Consider the following 19,957-nt stretch of genomic DNA (forward strand, 5'->3'; position numbering starts at 1 on the left):
TTTTACAGTTACACTCCTCGACCTTATAAGAATGCATTGAACGAATTCGATCTTCAATTTAAAATATTTACACTAATTTTATACTTAATGGAAGTATAATATTAACTCTAAGTGTTTGTTCAATCTACCATTTTGACGCATATGCATCCTACGAAACTTTTTTTAACGATCCAACCGTCAAACTTATTTGTACACACTCCGAGATTGCATACATAAAAAATTGTAAAAAAAACATTCAGAAATTACGTAACGGAACAAAAGTTTTCGACGGTTATAAACGAAAAATCAAAATTTAACGGTTATTTTAGCTCCGATTTTAATGATTTTTTTACAGCTACACTCCTCGACCATATAAGAATGCAATGAATGAATTCGATCTTCAATTTAAAATATTTACACTAAATCTTATTGTATACTTGATGGGGAAGTATAACATTAACTCTAGGTGTTTGTTTAATCCATCGTTTTGATGCGATATGCATTCTACAAAACCTTTTTCAACGATCCAACTGTCAAATATGTTTGTATATACTCCGAGATTGCATGTGTAAAAAATAACAAAAAAAAACATTTAGAGATTATTCTGGCGGCCATCCAAAATTTTGCTTTGATCGTGTCGGTTATATCTGACAGGACCATGAGTGAAAAAAATAATATTTAAAACATGTGTTTATTTATTTATTTTTAATCATTATAACATTTTAAAATAATAAAATAAGACATGATAGAGTACACCAGATGTTCATGAGTGTTTATGTGCTAGACAATGTGCTTTGTGAGCATTGAAAAAAATTGTTTGAATTTCTTTGTATCTTGTTGCTTGCCTGTGAGGGAGCATAATTCTTATTACAAAAATGATAAAGCTTTAGATTGTGATATGTTGTTATTATTCTCTCAGAAAATTTATGGCTCGTGGGAATTAGGTTCATTAGACTTTAGGATCATGAGTGAAAAAAAAAATTTTAATATGTGTTTATTTATTTATTTTTAATCAATATAGCATTTTAAAATAATAACTTTTTTATTTCTATCGGTTATAACCGCCAGAATACTAAAATAATAACCGCCAAAAATTAAAATAATAAAATAGTCAATTTATGTCAGTTATAACTGCCACCATTAACTTAAAAACCGCCAGAATCTGTCAAAAATATTTTTAAAAAAAAGATTCAAAAATATTGTCGGTTTTAACCGACAGGATTTTTTTGATATCCACCACTAAATATCCGCCAGGAATTTATTCAGATATAACCGACAAGATTTTTCTAATATCCGCCACCTAAAGCTAATATTGTAGTAGTGTTCCAACGCATGAGGTTATTCTAGATTACGGTGATGTCTTAGATGAGACGTACCGGCCTCCCAAGAATCGTGAGATTTCGGTCCATTATGTAGTATTGGATGAGGTTTGGAATCGAAATGAGATGATTGTCGATGATGCATTCACGTATACAGTTGCTTCCGACATCATGCTTAGCAATGACATTGAACCACATTCGTTGATGAATGTTGACTTAGAACAGATTGGTTAAACTGGAAACAAGCAATCCAGGTCTAACTCAATTCGCTTGCAAAACGTAAAGTGTTTGGGCCTGTAGCTCCTACTCCACCACATGTGAAGCTTGTGGGCTACAAGTGGGTTTTCTTGAGGAAGCGTGATGAGAAAAATGAAATAATGCGATAAAAAGCATGTCTCGTAGCGCAAGGCTTCTCTTAACTCTCTGAGATTGATTACGAGGAGACATATTCCCCTATAATGAATGTTATAACATTCCGCTACCTTATCAGTTTGGTAGTTTCCTAAAAACTAAATATGCAACTTATGGACGTGATAACCGCGTATCTCTATAGGGATTTAGATACGAAAATCTATATGAAAGTTCCAAAATGACTTGCATTGACTGGTTCAAATAGTTTTAGACCATGGAACACTCTCTCGATTAGATTGAGGAGATCACTTTACGAATTGAAACAATCCGGGCGGATGTGGTATAACCGTCTGAGTGAATACTTAACAAGTCAGGGTTATATGAACAACGAACTATGCCCGTGTGTGTTCATAAAGAAGTCATATTCCGGATTTGCAATCGTTGCAATTTATGTCGACGACATGAACCTTATCAGAACTCCTTCAGATCTTGGGGAAATTGCCGTTCACTTGAAATCGGAATTTGAGATGAAAGATCTTGGGAAAACTCGATATTGTCTCTGCATGGAGATCGAGCAAAGTTCAGATGGAATCCTAGTACATCAATCGAACTACACCCAAAATGTGTTGCGACATTTTAATGAGGATAAAGCAAAGCTTTTGAGTACTCATATGGTCATTCGGACTCTAGATGCTAAACGAAATCCCTTATGTCCCAAGGAGGATGAGGAAGAGATTTTGGAGCCTGAAGTTCCATTCCTAAGTGCAATTGGTGCTTTATTGTATTTGGCTCAATGCACTAGACTCGACATCTTTTTTGTCGTTAATCTTTTGGCTAGATACAACAATGTGCCTACATGCAGACACTAGAATTGTGTTAAAGACATTTTTCTGTACCACAAGGGTATGACAGATTTGGGCTTGTTCTACACCCATGAATCCTCAAGAGGAGCCGCTTGATTCATGCTTCATTGGTTAGGTAGATGCTGATTATCTGTCCAACCCACATATGACACGTTCTCAAACGGGCTATGTCTTTACTGTTGGAGACACTGCTATATCTTGGAGGTCTACCAAGCAAACACTAATTGTGACTTCTTCAAACCATGTTAACATTGTCGCCCTGCATAAAGCATTACGTGAGTGCTTTTGGTTGAGAATAGTCATGTAACATATTTGAAGCACTAGTGGTCTTACCTTCGTCGTTGACTTTCCTACAACGATTTTTGAAGATAATGCAGCATGTATCAAACAGTTAAAGAAGGGATACATCTAGGGAGACAACACCAAATGCATAGTGCCAAAGTTTTTTTATTCTCACCAGCAACAACAACATCAGAATATTAAAGTCAAGCAAATTCATTCCCAGGACAACCTAGCCAATCTCTTCACCAAGTCATTGCCCAAGTCTACTTTTCAGAAGCTCGTCCAAGGAATCAGTATGCGTAAATTATCTGAGTTGAATTGCTTGCAGTTTTTTTATTTGGAAGTTATGTCTAATTCAAGGGGAGTATCCAGAAGCAAACTCGCTTGATCTTAATGTACTCTTTTCCCTACAATTAGAAGCATTTTTCCCACTAGGTTTTTGCTACCTAACAAGGTTTTAATGAAGCACCCATCCTGGGCTCCTTTGAGTTCACTACTTTCGTCCTGTTTGATGTTTGTTTTAGACACTATGCATACTTCTCACTTTTCTCCTTAGTCTATGGGTTTTTACCTACCTTAGGTTTTACCATAGCAAGGTTTTGTGAGTTTTACTACCCATGCATACTTTCTTTTAAATTTGAGACTTGCATTCACCTGTTGTGTCGACGACTTCATCAACTGGTCTACCTCATCTACTGAAGATCTGATCTGATGTTTTGTTTGAGTATTTACACACTTAAGGGGGAGTGTTGCAGTCCTATTAGTTTAGGAATGTGATTGTGTAAATCCTAGTGTATGTAGGGATATCTTGGAATTTTCCTTTTAGTAGTTAATATCATATTAGAGTTATAATCCTAACAGGGTAAGGATTTAACCTATCTTACTACTATAAATAAAGGCACAATAGGGTGATACAACACACACCTCAAAATTGCATCTCTCTCTTCTCTCTCTCTTACAGTCGGCCATCTCCCTCTCTAGTCCTAAATAAAGTTTAGTAAATTAGAATTACAACAATTTTTACCATATATTCGTATCAGTATTTTATATCATCAAGAAAATAACTTGGACTATTACGCAATCAAATTTCCCTACCTCCCCAAAACCCATCCAGCCTTACCCAATCAACTAGGCTCTAAGGGGTCTCGTCTCCACACACGGGCTCAAATCACCTAGCCCACTCACTGAGTGGATCTGATGTTAGCCTGGTGTCAACCACGTGAACTTTTTTTTTCGACGAGGCGTGAGCGTTATATGCACAAATTCTGGCGATTGAGCCAACACAAATACAAAGATGGGGACTCCGTTGTAGGTGTACTCGACTGATTACAGGTGGAGGCGACATGGCTTTGTTTGGGCCCTTGGATCTCCAAATGCTATATTTCTAGGCCATTGTATTTCTAACAGTTAAAAAAAATTGAATTTAAAAAATAACGGCAAGTACACGTGGCAAATTCTGGGCTGTGAGATATTTTGACCAACGGTACATATTTTTCGGGCTTAAAATAATTTTTTTTTATAAGTGTTTTTCCTTGAAAGAACAAACTTAATTAAAAAAGAAAGGAAAAATCAGAAGAAGAAAAAAAATCCTATTGAGCCAATTTCATTAGCTTCCATAATTTGACCATGAACATTAGCGCAATCAAACATCCACATAAAAAAGAATAATAAAAAAACATTAACAAAACTTGAAAAGAAGAAGAAAAAAAAGTCAAATTATTCAACCATTCTCCAGGAACACATTCAAAGCATTGAGTCAATTTGAATTAGAACTCAAAAGGTTTTTACCCTATCGTGAGCATGTGGTATGAGTTAAGGAAATGGGGAAGTGAGCAATACTACTAGACTATAGTAAGAGCATCCCTAATGGGAGCTCTATCTTTCATGATGCTACCATATTTAAAGCCCTAGTGAGAAATTTCATCTCCAATGAGCTAGAAAATGGGGTTATATCCACCACAAAGGCTATCAATTTCCTTTATTGGATAGCAAAAAGTTAGGCTACGTATAGCCCCAAAAATTAGTGGGACCCATATAAAAAATGGAGCACATACTTTTTTTTTCTTATTTTTAATTCAAAAATGGAGCCCACCATGTATCATATGATGCAACAGCTTCGAGGACAATGATTGGGTGTCCTTTGTGTCCAGTATAAGCACCATGGTATGCTACTGGACATTTGATCCAATCCCAGTGCATGCAATCTAGGCTCCCAAGCATACCAGGAAACCCTCGTTCCTTAGCTTTTCTCAAAAGTCTTTGCAACTCACCCTTCGTTGGTTTACGATGATATTCTGGTCCATAGACGGCGTTGATGGCATGACAGAACTTCTTGCAAGACTATAAAGTTGTTGTCTTTGATTTCGGAGAATGTGTCAATTAGAGAAATAAACCAACATTTGAGATTGAGATAAGATAATTCAATCTAGTGGTTGTCATGAAGTGAAATCTTATCTTATCTGATTGCATAGAGCAAACAAACGGATGAGATTAAGATAAGAGAACCTAATCCGACTGTACATATGTGAAGAAATCTAACTTTGTCAGAATTTGAATTTTTTTAGGTTCAAAAGTTCATTAAAAAAATTAAGATAACACGCTAAAAATCAATTTAAGAAAAATTAAGATAAAAATAAATTTATTGCATAATCAAATTACTATATAAATAAATATATAGCTCCATATAGAGCCCGAAAGATATATATCCCCTCATTAGGAGTGATTCTTTTATAAAGCCCCTAAAGATTCTTCGGAGCTCTAAAATGAGCTATATTTATCACTTTTTCAGCCCTATATAAAGCCTCTCACTGGGATGCTCTAAGAGTCTAGAAATCCTAAGGAAATAAGGATTCGTAATCCTACTTGTTTACGTTAATATGTTTCCATTTATTATTATTTCTGAATCCTGGTTTCATTTGGAAATATGATCCTACCCTAACAAGGAAACACGCGCATATAAGTGGTCTATATAAACGCTATATGCCTACCTCAAGTATTTCAGATTTATCTATTGCTTCATTCGCCTTCGGAAGAACTACAGTAGCTCAAACACTACTAATTCGATCGTGTGTTAATTAGTTTCTGGTTAATTTTCTTTATTTCTCTTCGTGATCCACCTATGGAAGCTGTAAGTGATCGGCAAGTGGTGGGATACCATTGCGAATCGAAGCAGGCGGAGGTTTTTGAACCTGACAACGAATTGCCATGGACCCAATTCTTGCTGGGTGTCGATGCCAGAATATTGACAAGTCAGCCTGCCTTGCATTCCGAGGACGACGACGATTCACTTCCAGTAGAAGAAACCTACTTCGACGAACTCGAACTCGATTTGTTGATGGATGAAGACAAGTCAAGGGCTGCCCTAGCTGAGGCCCTGGTTTCTAGCCTGCATGTCCCTCCTCAGATTTGCCACTCCGTGGTGGATAAAATAGTACAAGATTTCCTAGTCGCAGAAACTGATTCTCGACCTTACAGTGATCGCATGCTTTTTCATATGCCAGTGTCCATCGTTGTTCTTGTCGATGAATTTGGAGGCCTGGACACGGATGACCCTAAATTTGTACCTGCAAGTAAGTCATCGATCGAGAAGCTGGAAAGGGTGAGAGTGGAAGTATCAGCAGATTGTTCAATTTGCATGGAGGAGATGGAGGTTGGTTCGGAAGCAATCCCCATGCCGTGCTCGCGCTCGCATCTTTACCACGACGACTGCATTCTCGAGTGGTTGAAGAAAAGTAGGGTTTGCCCACTGTGCCGCTTCGCCATGCCTCCCGAAATAATAACAACACAAAATTAAGTGATTAATTTGGCCAATGAGGGCTTTTGCTTCACGATTCGCTCAACATTAATTGTTTTGTTTTGATGATATCTATTAATCCATTTGTAAGTTTGTGTAATTAATGTAAAAGTTTGATCAGTTACTTGTTTCTTGAGTCTACATATATGGAATTAAAATTCTTTTTCTTATCTTTTATGGAATGGTGGCTATATGTTCTTTGTCCAATCTAGGATATGATCCAAAAAGATAAAACGAAATCAAGCCGACAAAAACAAAAATCAAACATGAAACAGTGTCATGTCGCTCAACAAATACGTTCATGTGACTGATTTAGGATTTGTTCCTTATTTTAGATTTTGTGTTATTCCTTTAGTACTACATCATATATGCTTCGAGTTGTGAGTTTACTTGATTGTGGCCACGGACAAGTGAAATTCCTCATAATCTCTCTGGTCCTAAAAATAATGGATAACCGTGGCATGCCACCAGTTGTCATTTTTTTTTAATAAAAAAGAACTCTATCATAGATGGAAGTTTAGTTAAGAGCCGCAACTCCACCATTAAGGAAAGGAAACATTTATGTTTAGAGAGATTATTTCCTTCGGAACAAAATATATGTATGCATCATAAATTGTATGTGATTTAACTCCAACATTTGTATGGGTAAATTGAGAAATGAAAAGTCTGCAATCAACTAAACTAGTCTCTCAGTGCTACGGTCTGGTGGTATTCTTTTCACTTGGAAGTGAAATGTATTAGATTCGAACTCCCCCTTCCCTTAGTGTAAAAATATCGATGTACTAAAAAAACTAAACCCAAACACAACCAGTATTGGCTAGTTTGTTATTGGCGTAGCTCTTTTCAAACACCCAGAACATAAGACGGTACAACATGTGTCATGATATAAGTGAATAAACGATATAATTTTCAGTTTTTTTCACCTGATTCTGATAGGTGAGTAACCTTGTGTTCGAAGTACAGTAAAAATTTTCTCACGTTGAAAGGGTTTTAAACCGTGGACTTGACCTACTCTTGTAAATTGTTTATTTAACAGTGAATCATAATATTTGGAGGCTATATTTAAGAACAATGTTAATCAATTAATTATGTAAGAAACTAGAATTTTTGTGATAAAAATAAATAAATAAAAATCCCAACGGCTTCGCGTCTTCCTTTTTCCTACCCCAGGACTCTCTCCATCCTATTCCTTTTTCCAACCCCAACCCCAACTAAGACCCTTTGAATTCTACAAATATCCCACACATTATACCGCTCATTCTTTCTGCTGATGGTGGTCACTACGGAGGAGACCTGGGAGGTTCTGGGCGACGTTTGCTGCAGCACGAGGCTGCTCGGTGTTTCTGAAATCCCGAAAATGGAGGACGACTTGAAATCCAAGTTGTGGTTGGACGTTAAGGCCAATGTTACGGTGATGGTGCTGCCGAGGATCTTAGAGGACGAGGAGGATTTCGAGAACCACTACAAAGTCATGCTTTTAGAAGATATTGATCAAATGGGGAAGAGCATCGACAGCATTGATTTTGAGGACAAACTTGAGATTGACCTAGACAAGACCGCCATGTCGCCGGCCGCTTCCAAAGCCGTCTCTCGCGCGCTTTCTGGCCTGATCAACGTCCCTTTGCGGACTCTTTTGTCCGTGGCCGATACAATCGTGTGTGAGGCCCTACGTGCTAGGGCAAGGTGTACCAGTCTTGTGCACATGGAGGCACTCATCAAAGTTGAAGTGGTTGAGGAGTCGGATGATGATGGTATGAACGTAGAGCCAGCGTTTGTACCTGCAACAAAATCTTCCATTGACAAGTTGGAGGGTAAGAGCGGAAGCCTCATCGGGGTTTTGCTGTTCTATTTGTATTTCGGAGATTGGAGTGGGTACTGAAGGACTTCGCATGCCGTGTTTGCATCTTTACCACGAGAACTGCATCGTTGAATGGTTGGAGACGAGCAGGTTCTGCCCGTTGTGTCGAAATTTGATGTATTCATTTGTTAATTTGTGTTATAAGATATTCTCCCCTATTGTTTCTTGAGTCCAACTCTCAATTGGTTAAACAAATTCTCCTTCAACTGAAAACACTGCTGAACTACTGGGGGGAAATGGTAAAAAATGGAACGATAGGGACTTAATGTTAAATCGGGCCAAACTACAAGGACTAAAATTGCAATTTGTCCTATAAAAATTTGACAACCTAATTTGTCCTAAAAAGGACTTTACATATTTAACAACAAAATTCATGTTTAAGGAACTTACCGTTCCTGCAGACCTAGGGCTTAACAGTAATGCAGTGCACATAGTCATCTCTACAACCAACAAAAATTCTGCCTCCAATCATCACAGGTGAAGAGAATACGTCTCCTCCGAGGTCCAGTCTTGCAAATTCCTCAACATCCATTCGTTGATTTGCAACTTTGGCAGCACCCGAGTTAACCCGGAGCAAGTACACGCTTCCTGAGCTGGAACAGACACAAACCAACCTGGAAAAGGTTGTGGATAGATATGAAAATGATCACTTAATGTTCAAGTTATTTAAAGTCTTCTGCAGTTATTTACCTGTCCGGCAAGTTTGGCGGATCAGATGCCAAGCTCAAGTGCTCATCCACATAAGCGGATGAAGTAATCGGATCCTTAACATTGTATTCCCAAAGTAAATCTCCAGTTTCCTACAGCGAACAAAGCAGTGTTGAACGTGCAGTACAATATACTGAATATGAACAAATTATGCTCTTTCTTTTACAGGATGTTAGGAAATAGGGTGAATCCAGTATAATTAAGCAATCAGTACCAATCTGTTTTCCAAACTATCTTTCTGAATAAAATTAAAACCAGCAAGTTTTGCAAATTCAGAAGAGTGAATGCAAACTGCCTATCAGCCCTATCAGATTCTATTAAGAGAACAAAATGGACAAATTCCAATTTGCTCGTGTTTTTATGCCAAACAGTAAAAACAGGCCATTTAGAAAATTTCCGAGATTATGAAACACAAAACTTGTAATGAATATAGGACTGCTGGTTCATGAGATTATTTGATTATTTACTCGTACTAACTTATTTTCTCGTCCATGTTAAAAATTTCAGGTCATTTATCAAGTTCTGTGACATTATACTTATAGATCTCAGCTTGTAGTTCATGCGACCCATTAAATTTGAAATCCAATTAAAACTGTGTATTAGGAACACTACCAGACTCAAATTGAGACAAAGCATTGTAACTAGATTGTCGTAAACTAGTAGTATTACCAGAAATTATTTATTATAAAAAGGTTGCTTAGAACAGATAAAATTCTTCCATTCTTTAGGAGCAATAAAATATTACACTCGCATTTGCCTAATCGAGTAGAACGCCACTCGGTGCTCATCCTACAACTGGCCTTGCCTATAGTTATAGTGTTGAACACACATAAGTAGAGGTTTTGTTGTCCTTACAAAGGTTGTCAAAGACTGGGGCTTTGCACTTCGCAACCCTATCCGAGTATGTGCTTAGTGCAACTTTTATGGTTAAGCCACAGCATAAGATTCGAAATTGGAAATTCAATCATTACAGAACAGAAAAGCTATCAATGGTTATGCCAAAATTACTAAAAGCATGCAGATTTTCATCAAAACATATACTGCACCTTACCAGTTTAAGTGAGTAGATGCTTCCATCTCTAGAACATACGAGTACCTACAGAATAACCAAGACAAAACAATCTTTATAAGAAAAATACGTTGTTCAATACGACCTAGGCTAATTCCATATGCAGTGTGGGCAGGGACATCATGAATTAACATGTAAAAACAACAAAAAACAGAAAATGCCTGAAATTGTTAATCAGATTTTGAATAAATATTTGAATAAAAAGGTCTAGCCCTACATAGCATACCCAAACACTACAGCAACAATAAAACATAAGCATGCGGTTAATATTTACCCTCACTCCTATGTTACTTACATTCACTTAAGAATTAAGCGAACATTCTTACACTATCCAGATGGGGCCAATTATAACAATAATTAGCTTATTTGAACAGGACCTCAGCCCTAAGGTTTTAATCTCTCTGTTAAGATCTCTTTTGCTGCAATGAAATTAAAAAGAAGGTTGATATCTATTTGGTAGTTACAATAATTACAATCACAGGTGTGCCGTAATCTTGTGACAACCAAAGTCGAAGGGTATAATTTTTGTGCCATATGAGAATGTTTAGCAGACTCAAGAAATGATAGATACTTTATGATTTCGCAACAGAACATTAACTCCATAGTATATGCATATAAAAATATGCATACCACACATACATTATATACATATATGTATACAGGTATTTATACCTGCAAAGGAAGATCAGAAGATATGCAGGCTCCAGCAAATATAGGCCCAGCAGTTCGATACTGTTAAAAAATATTCAAAAAAAAGATGCAGGATCAAGAATTGCAACTCAAGCAAAACATGTATGTTAGAGGACTATAAGTCTAGAACACATTGACAAAGAACTGCATCACTGTACATCCATGTCCTTATCTAACAGAGAACTACAACCAGGTGCAATTGTTTGGAGACGACCAAACACAGAATTAAAACACGCTATTTCAGAGATTCATGAGTGTGCTATTTCTAATGAGTCATAGTTAGTAATGCATGGGATGGAATGTAGAGTTCAACTTAAAAAAAATGAAAATTGAAGGTTTAAAAATTTCAGTATGTACAGGTATAATATAACAACAACAACAAAGCCTTTTCCCACTAAGCATGTACAGGTATAATATAACATAATAAAAAATACAGGTATAAAGCAAGATATATTTTTTTATTCCAAGTCAATTTCACAATAAAAATACAAATTTAAAAGAAAATAACCAAGCAAAAAGGATAGAATGTCTTGGGATTAGAGAAAAGGTTTCTGTCATGCAATATAATATGGGTAGTGCTATCCACACACCCATTTTTACCTCTCACAACCACTCTCAATTTCCGGCTGCTAGATCGAATGAATTGAAGAAGATCTATGGACAAAAATTAACAAAGGTGTGTGGAAGGTAACATGTGTGTGTGAACAGCACTACCCTATAATATTATGAAAAAAAAAATCCATATGGGTATTAAAAGCGTAATAAAATTGTACCCTCCAAATAACAGATCCACTTGTATCCAATGCAAGCACCTGACCATCCACCAAGCCACATATAACTGTAGTTAAGAAAAACACATAAGAAATGTAAAACATAATAACAACCAATTCCAACGATAAAATGAGACCAACTTTCATAAATGAAAAAGGATAACATCAAATGAACTGCACATACTATTTCCGTTCAAAGAATTGATGGCAAGAGACCCAAACACTGGAGCTTCTAACTCATGCCGCCACATACTAGAAAATGGGAGTGCCTGAATGTGAATAGATTACCCAAAACAATAATCAGCTTGCAGGCCAAAAAATATGCTACTTGAATAAATCAAAACACGTTTACTTCTTTTACCAAAGAAGGTTAGTTGGGATGAAACAAGCAGAATAGCATAAATATGAGAACCAATAATAGTTGAACATAAAATTTGTGCTAAAATGGGAATAACTTTTGGGCAAAATATCTCTCAGAAACTAAGACATTGAAATCCTGTCACCATGTATTAGTAATCACAATACATGATATGATGCAAGCACATCATTAGATAAGTTCTAACTCTAGGTATTAATTGGGCCAATTGGAGGAACTGGCATGGTAGACCACTAGGTCTACCAGTTGTCCCCAGAGGGGAAGACTTTGGGGCCACCTTTTCCTCTTATTGGTTTTCTTTTTCTTTTAATCCTACTCAGTTTATTCTCATTATGTTGAACACTTTATAGTGTCCGTTTACTTTGAGAAGCAAAATGACATAGAAACAATCATAGCCCTGAAGGCAGTGGCACCAATTACTATTTATGTAGGTAATTGTCATATAGGGCTATTTAATATGAGGAGTAAAGGTAACATTGAAGCTAATAGTCATGCATTTCTAGCAATATTCTACATTCTGAAGCTTTGTTTAGGTATACAAACAAGTTTTCAACCTCATAGTGTTCTTTGAAGATATTTCAATTCTCTGATTCAGCATGTTCAAGTCCGCTCACAAACACAACATTCACCCTTTAAAAGGTATAACAATAACTATAAGATAAGCCATGAAATTTTGTATACCATTATTGATATAGCTGTCATTCGGCCACTCGTAGAAGCCACATAAAGTATGTTATTGGTCTGAAAGAAAGATTAGTAGAAGAAAATCAAATTTACTGACATGTACACAAAATATCACAGTTTACTGTCTGACAAGAGTTCAACTATTTACTGGGAGTGGCCAATTGAACAGACACCCAAAAGAAAGATAAAAATTCCCACAAGTCCAGTTTTTCCACCTGATCATCTGAAACCTCTTATTTCTTTCCAACCAAACAACCCCTGAAAAGTCTCCACCAGCAAGAAATAACAATTCCAAGCACAAATCCCACTAATCCAAGTAAATTCAACAATCAAGCCAGATTTCTGTTCTGAAGGGGCAACTCAGAAAGAAAAGAATAAAATAGAATCAACTAAAACAATATATGATCAGCACTCTACCCTCCCATTTGCACAAAACATACAAATGTGGACATGGACATGCATGCATCCAGTTTTTTTTTCCTGGAGCATGTTACAAGATTTACTATCCCATGGGCCACCAATCAAGCGCTGACTTTCACTTTCATATGAAAACACTTGATCAAAACGATTACTTATCAAATATGACAAAATAAATAAATCCAAAAGCAAGACTAGGACATAATCGTTCATCAAACTGACCAAGATTCATGAAACAAAACTGAATTGAAGGAAACAAGGGAGAGAGAGGTCACTTAAAATTTCAAAAACATATTTAAACATCTGCGAATAAACCAAGCAAACTGCAGTAAGAGAGAGAGAGAGAGAAAGAGAGAGAGGTCATTTAAAATTTCAACAACATATTTAAACATCTGCAAATAAAACAAGCAAACTGCAGTAAAATTTCCCTGGAGAAGAATTAACGATTTACTTAAAAAAAATAAATTCCAAAACTCACCTCATCAATTACGGGTGACCCATAGATGCTCCCACCACATGGAAGTTGATATACACAGCAATGATTTTTGTAATCAAGAGCATATAAGTTATGGTCATATGATCCACACCTGCAGAAATTTTGTTATAGATCAATCTCTGTTTTGTTTTCCCTCTTCCAACATAATAGAAACAAATACAAAGTCAGATTACGTTCTGTAAATAACGTAGTAAACAGAAACTTTTCACCACCCAAAACAAGTCTTAAAATCACAATCATCCCTTTTCTTTTGGTTGCTTCACAAATAGTTTTCAGGGAGAACTCTATCTGCAACCAAATATTTATTCTACCCAAAATGTTGCAGACCATACATAAGTTCACAGTTCCCTTCCTTCCTCAGTTCTTTTACATCAGAATGGTTGTTTACATGAACAGTTCACTTTGTGAGTCCAACGTATATAGTGGCACGTTTATAAAAAGGATTTCCAAGCATGAATAAAACAGAACATGAAAAAAATTGTCTTCTGATTCCATGCATTATAAATGGAATAGTTAGTCTGTGGACACAATTGATCCAAGAAATACAATGTTCAGTTTATTGGAATTAAAAAGCAAGAGGAGTCAGAAATTTTACCAGATCAATTGTCTCCGACTGTCTATGACGGGCTGTGACTTTACCTTCATATTGAAAATACATCAACCGTGAGAGAAGATAAAGAATGAAAATGGATCAAAATGCAAATGAAATGGGGATTAGAAATAAATATAAAACAACAAAACAACATCAACAACAGGTTAGAACAACCCTACCTCACCAGATGTTTGGAAAGTCCAGCAGATGTTACCAGTCAAAGAATCAAGGAAATATATTTTCCCTCTGTAGCATCCAACTACAACCTAATGAAATACCCCATTTGAGAATCATCAACATGTCCCATGGAGCTAATCTACAGATGATTTATGAAGTTAAAAGCACACAAAGTTATGTCAAATTAAACCTGTGTAAAGTCATCAAGAGTTGCTGCTGAACATTCCACGCGTCCTTCTAGTTGTACCTCCCACTGGACAGAACCACTAGAGAAAATAATGTAACAATACAAAACCCGAAAGAAAAATATTTCAAGCTGTTCTAGAGGAACGCCTAAGCTGTTAAAGGTTTCTTCTGTGTTCAATTAAACCACTAAGGAATAATATACTCATAGCATATTATGTAAATATCCCGTCTCGAATGAAGGATATGACTGTTAATACTGACAGAGAATAGAAAGATTCCAAAGATGAGCAAATATCAAATCTATCATGTGGTGAATTAAACAATAAAATGCCTCCGGAATTCTCTAAGAACTATGCCATTTATATTTTGCATTCAGAAACAATGATATGTGCCTTACCTTCTGGCATTAACACACAGAAATTTTTGTGAGTGTGATCCAATAAATAAGTAGATATCCTGATCTTTGTGAACAATAAGTGGTGATGCATCAACACAGGATCCCACGTAAACTTTCCACGATTCTTGCATATTAAATTTTTTTCTCGGGACCAGCACAGAACAGGTTGCTTGATACATATCTTTCACCCTGGACCCACCTTCATAGACAACTTTGTTGCACCGGCTGAAAGAACATGACACATGTATTGCCCCAGAATTCCATGGATAGCCATCTGATGGACCAGTAGCACCTGAAGCAACATTTGAATCAACTTTCAAGCGTTTGGAGATAATTGTATCATCTTCATTTCTTTCAGAAAGAGTTCTTAGAAATCTCCTCTGCCCGTCAACATTTACTGCATTGGGAGTCTCAGACTGGACATGATAAATGCTCTGTTTATCCCCTCCCAGATTCATCTTTGATTTAGAATCTCTGCTAACATTCATATTGAACGATCCTTTTCTCTCTAGAAGAGCAGTACAAAGCTTCGATGGAGTTGGGAAGGAATATATCAGTCGCATATCAACTCCTATATTATTAGAAAGATGAGCAGCAGCAATTGAATCTCCACCCATCATAAAGAAATCATCATCATCAGAAACCTCATCAGCCCTTAAAACATCACTAAAGGCCTGTCAAGAAGGAAACAAATTACTATGAATTTATAGATAATAAAAAATTAACCTGAGTTGAGGAAACAAATAGTCAGTGTGAATTTAAACATAATAAAAATTCAAAGTAAGAGATTAATTGTCATCCTAAAAGTGATTGAGATAACAAATAAATTGTTACTTGAAAGAAATTGTGGGAAACTTGTAGGATGATAAATGATCTTTTTATTTGTTAACATTTTTGCATTTCATAACATACATCAGTTTTCCAGAACTCGGTGACACGCCACTACATAATGGGCTAGATTTAAGTTTCAAAACCTCAACAAAAACTCAGCCCAAGTAAAAGGGCAAGTGGCAGGGAGGGACAAACGAAGTCCCATTCCAGCTTAGGAAAATATATTAATTTGGCTTAGAACCATGCTCAGCTCAAGTTAGCATTTATTCATCTCCCATAATGATATTCATTAAAAATTAAGAACATCATGACTGTTAGTAATAATAGTGCTGACCAAAGTGAAAATTTAATCAATAAAAACGACAGCAAATATTGATAGAAAATTGAAACACTCTGGAGATTTATCCCTAATTTGAAAACTTAAGCCAAGATTCTAGACTCAAGCCCATGATATGAGACCCTCCCCTGCATGCACCCTGTTATCCATAAGAATAACTTCCACTAGTAGATGCAGAGATCAATGGTAAATCAAAAAAACAAATCCGAGCAAACATGTGTAATTTAGCAAATGACTGGAAAAAATGAGTTGGTCATTTTATGAGGGTAAAGAGCTAACCCCTTTAATTACTTGCAGTAGGTTGTGGCTCCCAACATCACCAATCCCATCTCGGACATGATTTGCAAGAAATATTGATTCTGCCAACAACTCATAGTCAATTTTTCCACTAGAAGACACAGGAAATGATTCACTGATGACAATGTGGCCAGGAATCATTACTGATGGAAGTATGTCAGTCATCCAACTTTTGATGGAAGATCTAAGTATCTCACTGGGTCTTTCCTCTCTTAATATTACAAAAGCTACGAGTGACATGAGTTCCCCTTGAACTTTATGAAAAATCACAGCAGCGTCCTTTACATCTGAATGTCCCCTCAATGTATCTTCAATTTCCTCTAAAGCAATACGCTGCCCATTGTACTTAATAGTACGGTCTTTTCTACCCAAGTACACCAAGTCACCACTAGGAAGCTGTTTGGCAAAATCACCAGTCCGAAAATAAGATTGATTTCTGTGTCCATTTACAGAACTGCAACAAGCAGAATCTTGAAGCACGTTTACAGTGTCCAAAGGTGTAAATGTAGAGTCAGAATAGTATCCAGAAGAATTGCATACACCAGCAACACAAATTTCCCCCTCACTGGATGCACCATCGCCATCAACAAGAACAATATCACAATTAACAATAGGCATGCCAATTGGAACACTTGTTAGTGTGTCTGTCTCCAAAGGCAAAATCATTGGCAACCTCTTGCAATCAAAATATGTACAATCACCAGAAACCTAAAATTTAACAATTTACATGTTAGCACTTTTTTAAAAATTGATGTATTATCCTTTGGGAGTGAAACTCAAAGTAGCCAATCTCTCATGATGAAGTACATCACTATAAGTGATACTATGAAATGACTAATAACAGCTTTGTCACTCCTACGCTACGACAAGCTCAACAGAAGGCTAGAATCGATCATGGTGCATTTATTAAAGAGAAGATATGCTGTTTCTTCAAAATAAATGAAAAAAGAGAGAGGTTTTTTTTCGCTCTCTTGATTAATGAGCCCACTTCAGAGTTGTCACAGTACTTAATATAATAAACCTGGCAATATCCAAACTGTATGATGGTCATATGTTGCAAATAACACAAGATTTATCAGTAAAAATATGAATGGCTTAAAACGGAATTGAAAATCATTTCATATTCATCCAAACAGGCAATATTAATTGATCTGATATGTTGGAGACCCAATCGAACGAAAAGAGCTCAATTCAAGGTAAGTTCTAAACTCTAACCTCAGTACTCCCATACAAATTCAAGATCGAGGTCCTGGGTAATATCTTGGAAAGCATCTCCCATAATGATAAAGGCAGAACTTCTCCGCTGAGTACTAACAAATCCAAAGAAGTTGGAAGCCGCTCCTCCTTTCGACCTTGCAAAGAAGGAAGTATAGTTCGCATAAGTGATGGCACAGCAGTAAGCCTACTGACAGAGTAAGCCTACAAGAAAACTCCACATTTAGAAAAGAAAAAAACAATGATAATAATCAACTTATAGTAACACGAATGGTATATGTGACTTATTTCGGCAAAATGTAAACATCGAAAATGATTAACTGTTCAGCTTATGAAATTTCGTTTTGGTTTGCATAATCAGTACACATATTAGAAATTGTAGATTAAATAGTTCGTCCCGCATTGCATAAACGGATACCAAGACGTATCGAGTTTTTATTCCGTTATCTTTTTCCAGCCTGAGGATTTTGTGGATAAGTTGAGCACAATGCATGACGATTACGGCATTGGAGGTCAAAAAACAATTGATCGTTAAAGTTACTTAATTCTATCTAATTAATAATGCTGTATTTTCACAATGTCGCATTCCTAGATCAAGATTTTAATCTGAGCTAAACACAGTAACGAAGCTAAACACAGTTACGAAGCACGAACAAAAGAAAGGCAGTGTACCTGTAAGAAATCCAGAATCGAAAACACATTTCGCTTAAGGTGATCGAAAGGAGGTATGACCAAAGTACAACCAGTGAGAATTGAGCTGAGAAATTCCTGCAGGTGATCAACAAAGCTTATTCCGGTCTTGAATAACAAAACCTCATCACCAAACAGTGGATACAGCTCCTGCATCCACCGGAACCGGTTCAAAAGTCCCCCCTCAGTTCCACACACGCCTTTCGGCTTCCCGGTCGAACCGGAAGTGTACATCAAATAACACCACAACCTCTCTTTCCCACCACTCTCACATTTGCACGCCCAATCGATTACTCCATTTCTACACTCCCCAACCTCTTCCATTGAAAACCACAAAACACTGCGTTTGCAGGTCTCCGGTAGCCAATTCGAGTCGGATTCGAATCCAAACGGCGTCTTACAGGCGACGATAAGGTCGACGTCGGCCGAGGAAATTACCGAAAGTAACCTCTGTTTGGGCCAGGAAGGGTCCAGAGGCAGAAACGCCTCGCCGCATCTCAAAACTGACAGTACGGACACTATGTACTCCGCCGACGGCGGCATGTATATGCCGAAGATTCTTGGGCCGAGCTTCTTGTAACTGCTGGGAAGTTGAGGGGCGGAGAGGAGCTGGGAGGTGAGGGAATTGACGGCTGAGAAGAGGCGGGAGTACGTGAAGGAGTGGTCGCCGTCGTAGAGGAGTTGTTGTCGGACGGGAGCGGGAGCAGCATCGTCGGAAATGGAGAAGCGGGGACGGGGTTGGAGGGAGAGGAGGGCACCGCCGGAGGCGTGTATGACGGCGATTTTGTCGGTGTTGGTGGAGGCTGCCGCGGAGAACTCGCGGGAAAGGCAGCAATGGGTATTTGATCTTGTCGCTTGGGGGGCATCATTTCTCGGCATCTCCCGCTGGAGAGTACAGATTAGAACCCGTGCGTGTTCGAGAATGTGATTAGAGTTAGTTTGGGAAGGTACATTTGAACGACTAAAAATGTATTTTGAGAAAATGATTTTGGGTTTAAAAGCACGGAAGATTTTTTTTTATAGATTTTATTGTTAAGGGAAGTGAGGGTTTAACACTATTAGGATAATACTTAATATTAAGGTTTAGTAGTATTTTTGTTTATTTTGGTCTGTGATTTGGTGAGTTGGGTTCAAAGCACGATTTGGACCTGAGAAAAGCTTTGGGTTTATCGAAGGAACGAAATGGTCCAGTATGGCGAAAGTTGTTTGGGCTGACCCAATAATGATGATTAGTAATGCGGAGGTTGATGAGGTTAGGTTTGACATGGAGTTCGTACTCACTTGAAACTCAAATGCGAAGGATTGTTTCAGCTTATAAAATATTTTGCTTTCTCTCTTAGTTAGACTCAAACAAGGATGAGGGTGTTTTTTTTTTTTAACAAACAATATTATCTACACTAAAGAAAGAGAGGAGCAGGCTTTATCTCACAATGGATTAGCAATAACGTGGTTCAAATTCGTCTTTGGTGGGAACTGAACCTAAAACCTCTTACTTACAAATGAAGAGAAGTACGGAATATCATTAAACCGTAGTACTAAGTGGTAGGATGAGTGGTTTTTTTTTTTTTGGACAAACGATA

General features: G+C 37.1%; 2 protein-coding genes across 12 annotated transcripts; one reads left to right on the forward strand and one right to left on the reverse strand.

Annotated features, from left to right (window-relative positions):
* Positions 1 to 5,824: 5,824 nt before the first annotated feature.
* Positions 5,825 to 6,757, forward strand: LOC126628040 (uncharacterized). Its single transcript, XM_050297612.1, has one exon. The coding sequence runs from the start codon at positions 5,913 to 5,915 to the stop codon at positions 6,585 to 6,587; it is 675 nt and encodes a 224-aa protein (XP_050153569.1). The 5' UTR covers positions 5,825 to 5,912; the 3' UTR covers positions 6,588 to 6,757.
* A 1,925-nt stretch (positions 6,758 to 8,682) lies between these two features.
* On the reverse strand, positions 8,683 to 19,361 carry LOC126628041 (putative acyl-activating enzyme 19). 11 transcript variants are annotated; one of them, XM_050297616.1, is made up of 15 exons: positions 18,360 to 19,359; positions 17,688 to 17,891; positions 16,455 to 17,180; positions 15,008 to 15,681; positions 14,615 to 14,690; positions 14,427 to 14,513; positions 14,251 to 14,294; positions 13,638 to 13,746; positions 12,740 to 12,799; positions 11,867 to 11,951; positions 11,686 to 11,750; positions 10,895 to 10,954; positions 10,205 to 10,249; positions 9,136 to 9,245; positions 8,683 to 9,038 (listed from the first exon to the last, which is right to left on the reverse strand). In XM_050297616.1, the coding sequence occupies exons 1-15, from the start codon at positions 19,254 to 19,256 to the stop codon at positions 8,849 to 8,851; spliced, it is 3,432 nt and encodes a 1,143-aa protein (XP_050153573.1). In that variant the 5' UTR covers positions 19,257 to 19,359; the 3' UTR covers positions 8,683 to 8,848. The 11 variants fall into 11 exon arrangements, 9 of the variants coding, with proteins under 9 accessions (XP_050153573.1, XP_050153572.1, XP_050153570.1 ...); XM_050297615.1 differs by having other exon boundaries at positions 8,683 to 9,059; positions 16,467 to 17,180; positions 18,360 to 19,358; XM_050297613.1 differs by having other exon boundaries at positions 8,683 to 9,059; positions 18,360 to 19,358.
* Positions 19,362 to 19,957: the final 596 nt, after the last annotated feature.

This window comes from Malus sylvestris, chromosome 7 (assembly GCF_916048215.2).
Source record: "Malus sylvestris chromosome 7, drMalSylv7.2, whole genome shotgun sequence".
NCBI classification, from domain to species: Eukaryota; Viridiplantae; Streptophyta; class Magnoliopsida; order Rosales; family Rosaceae; genus Malus; species Malus sylvestris.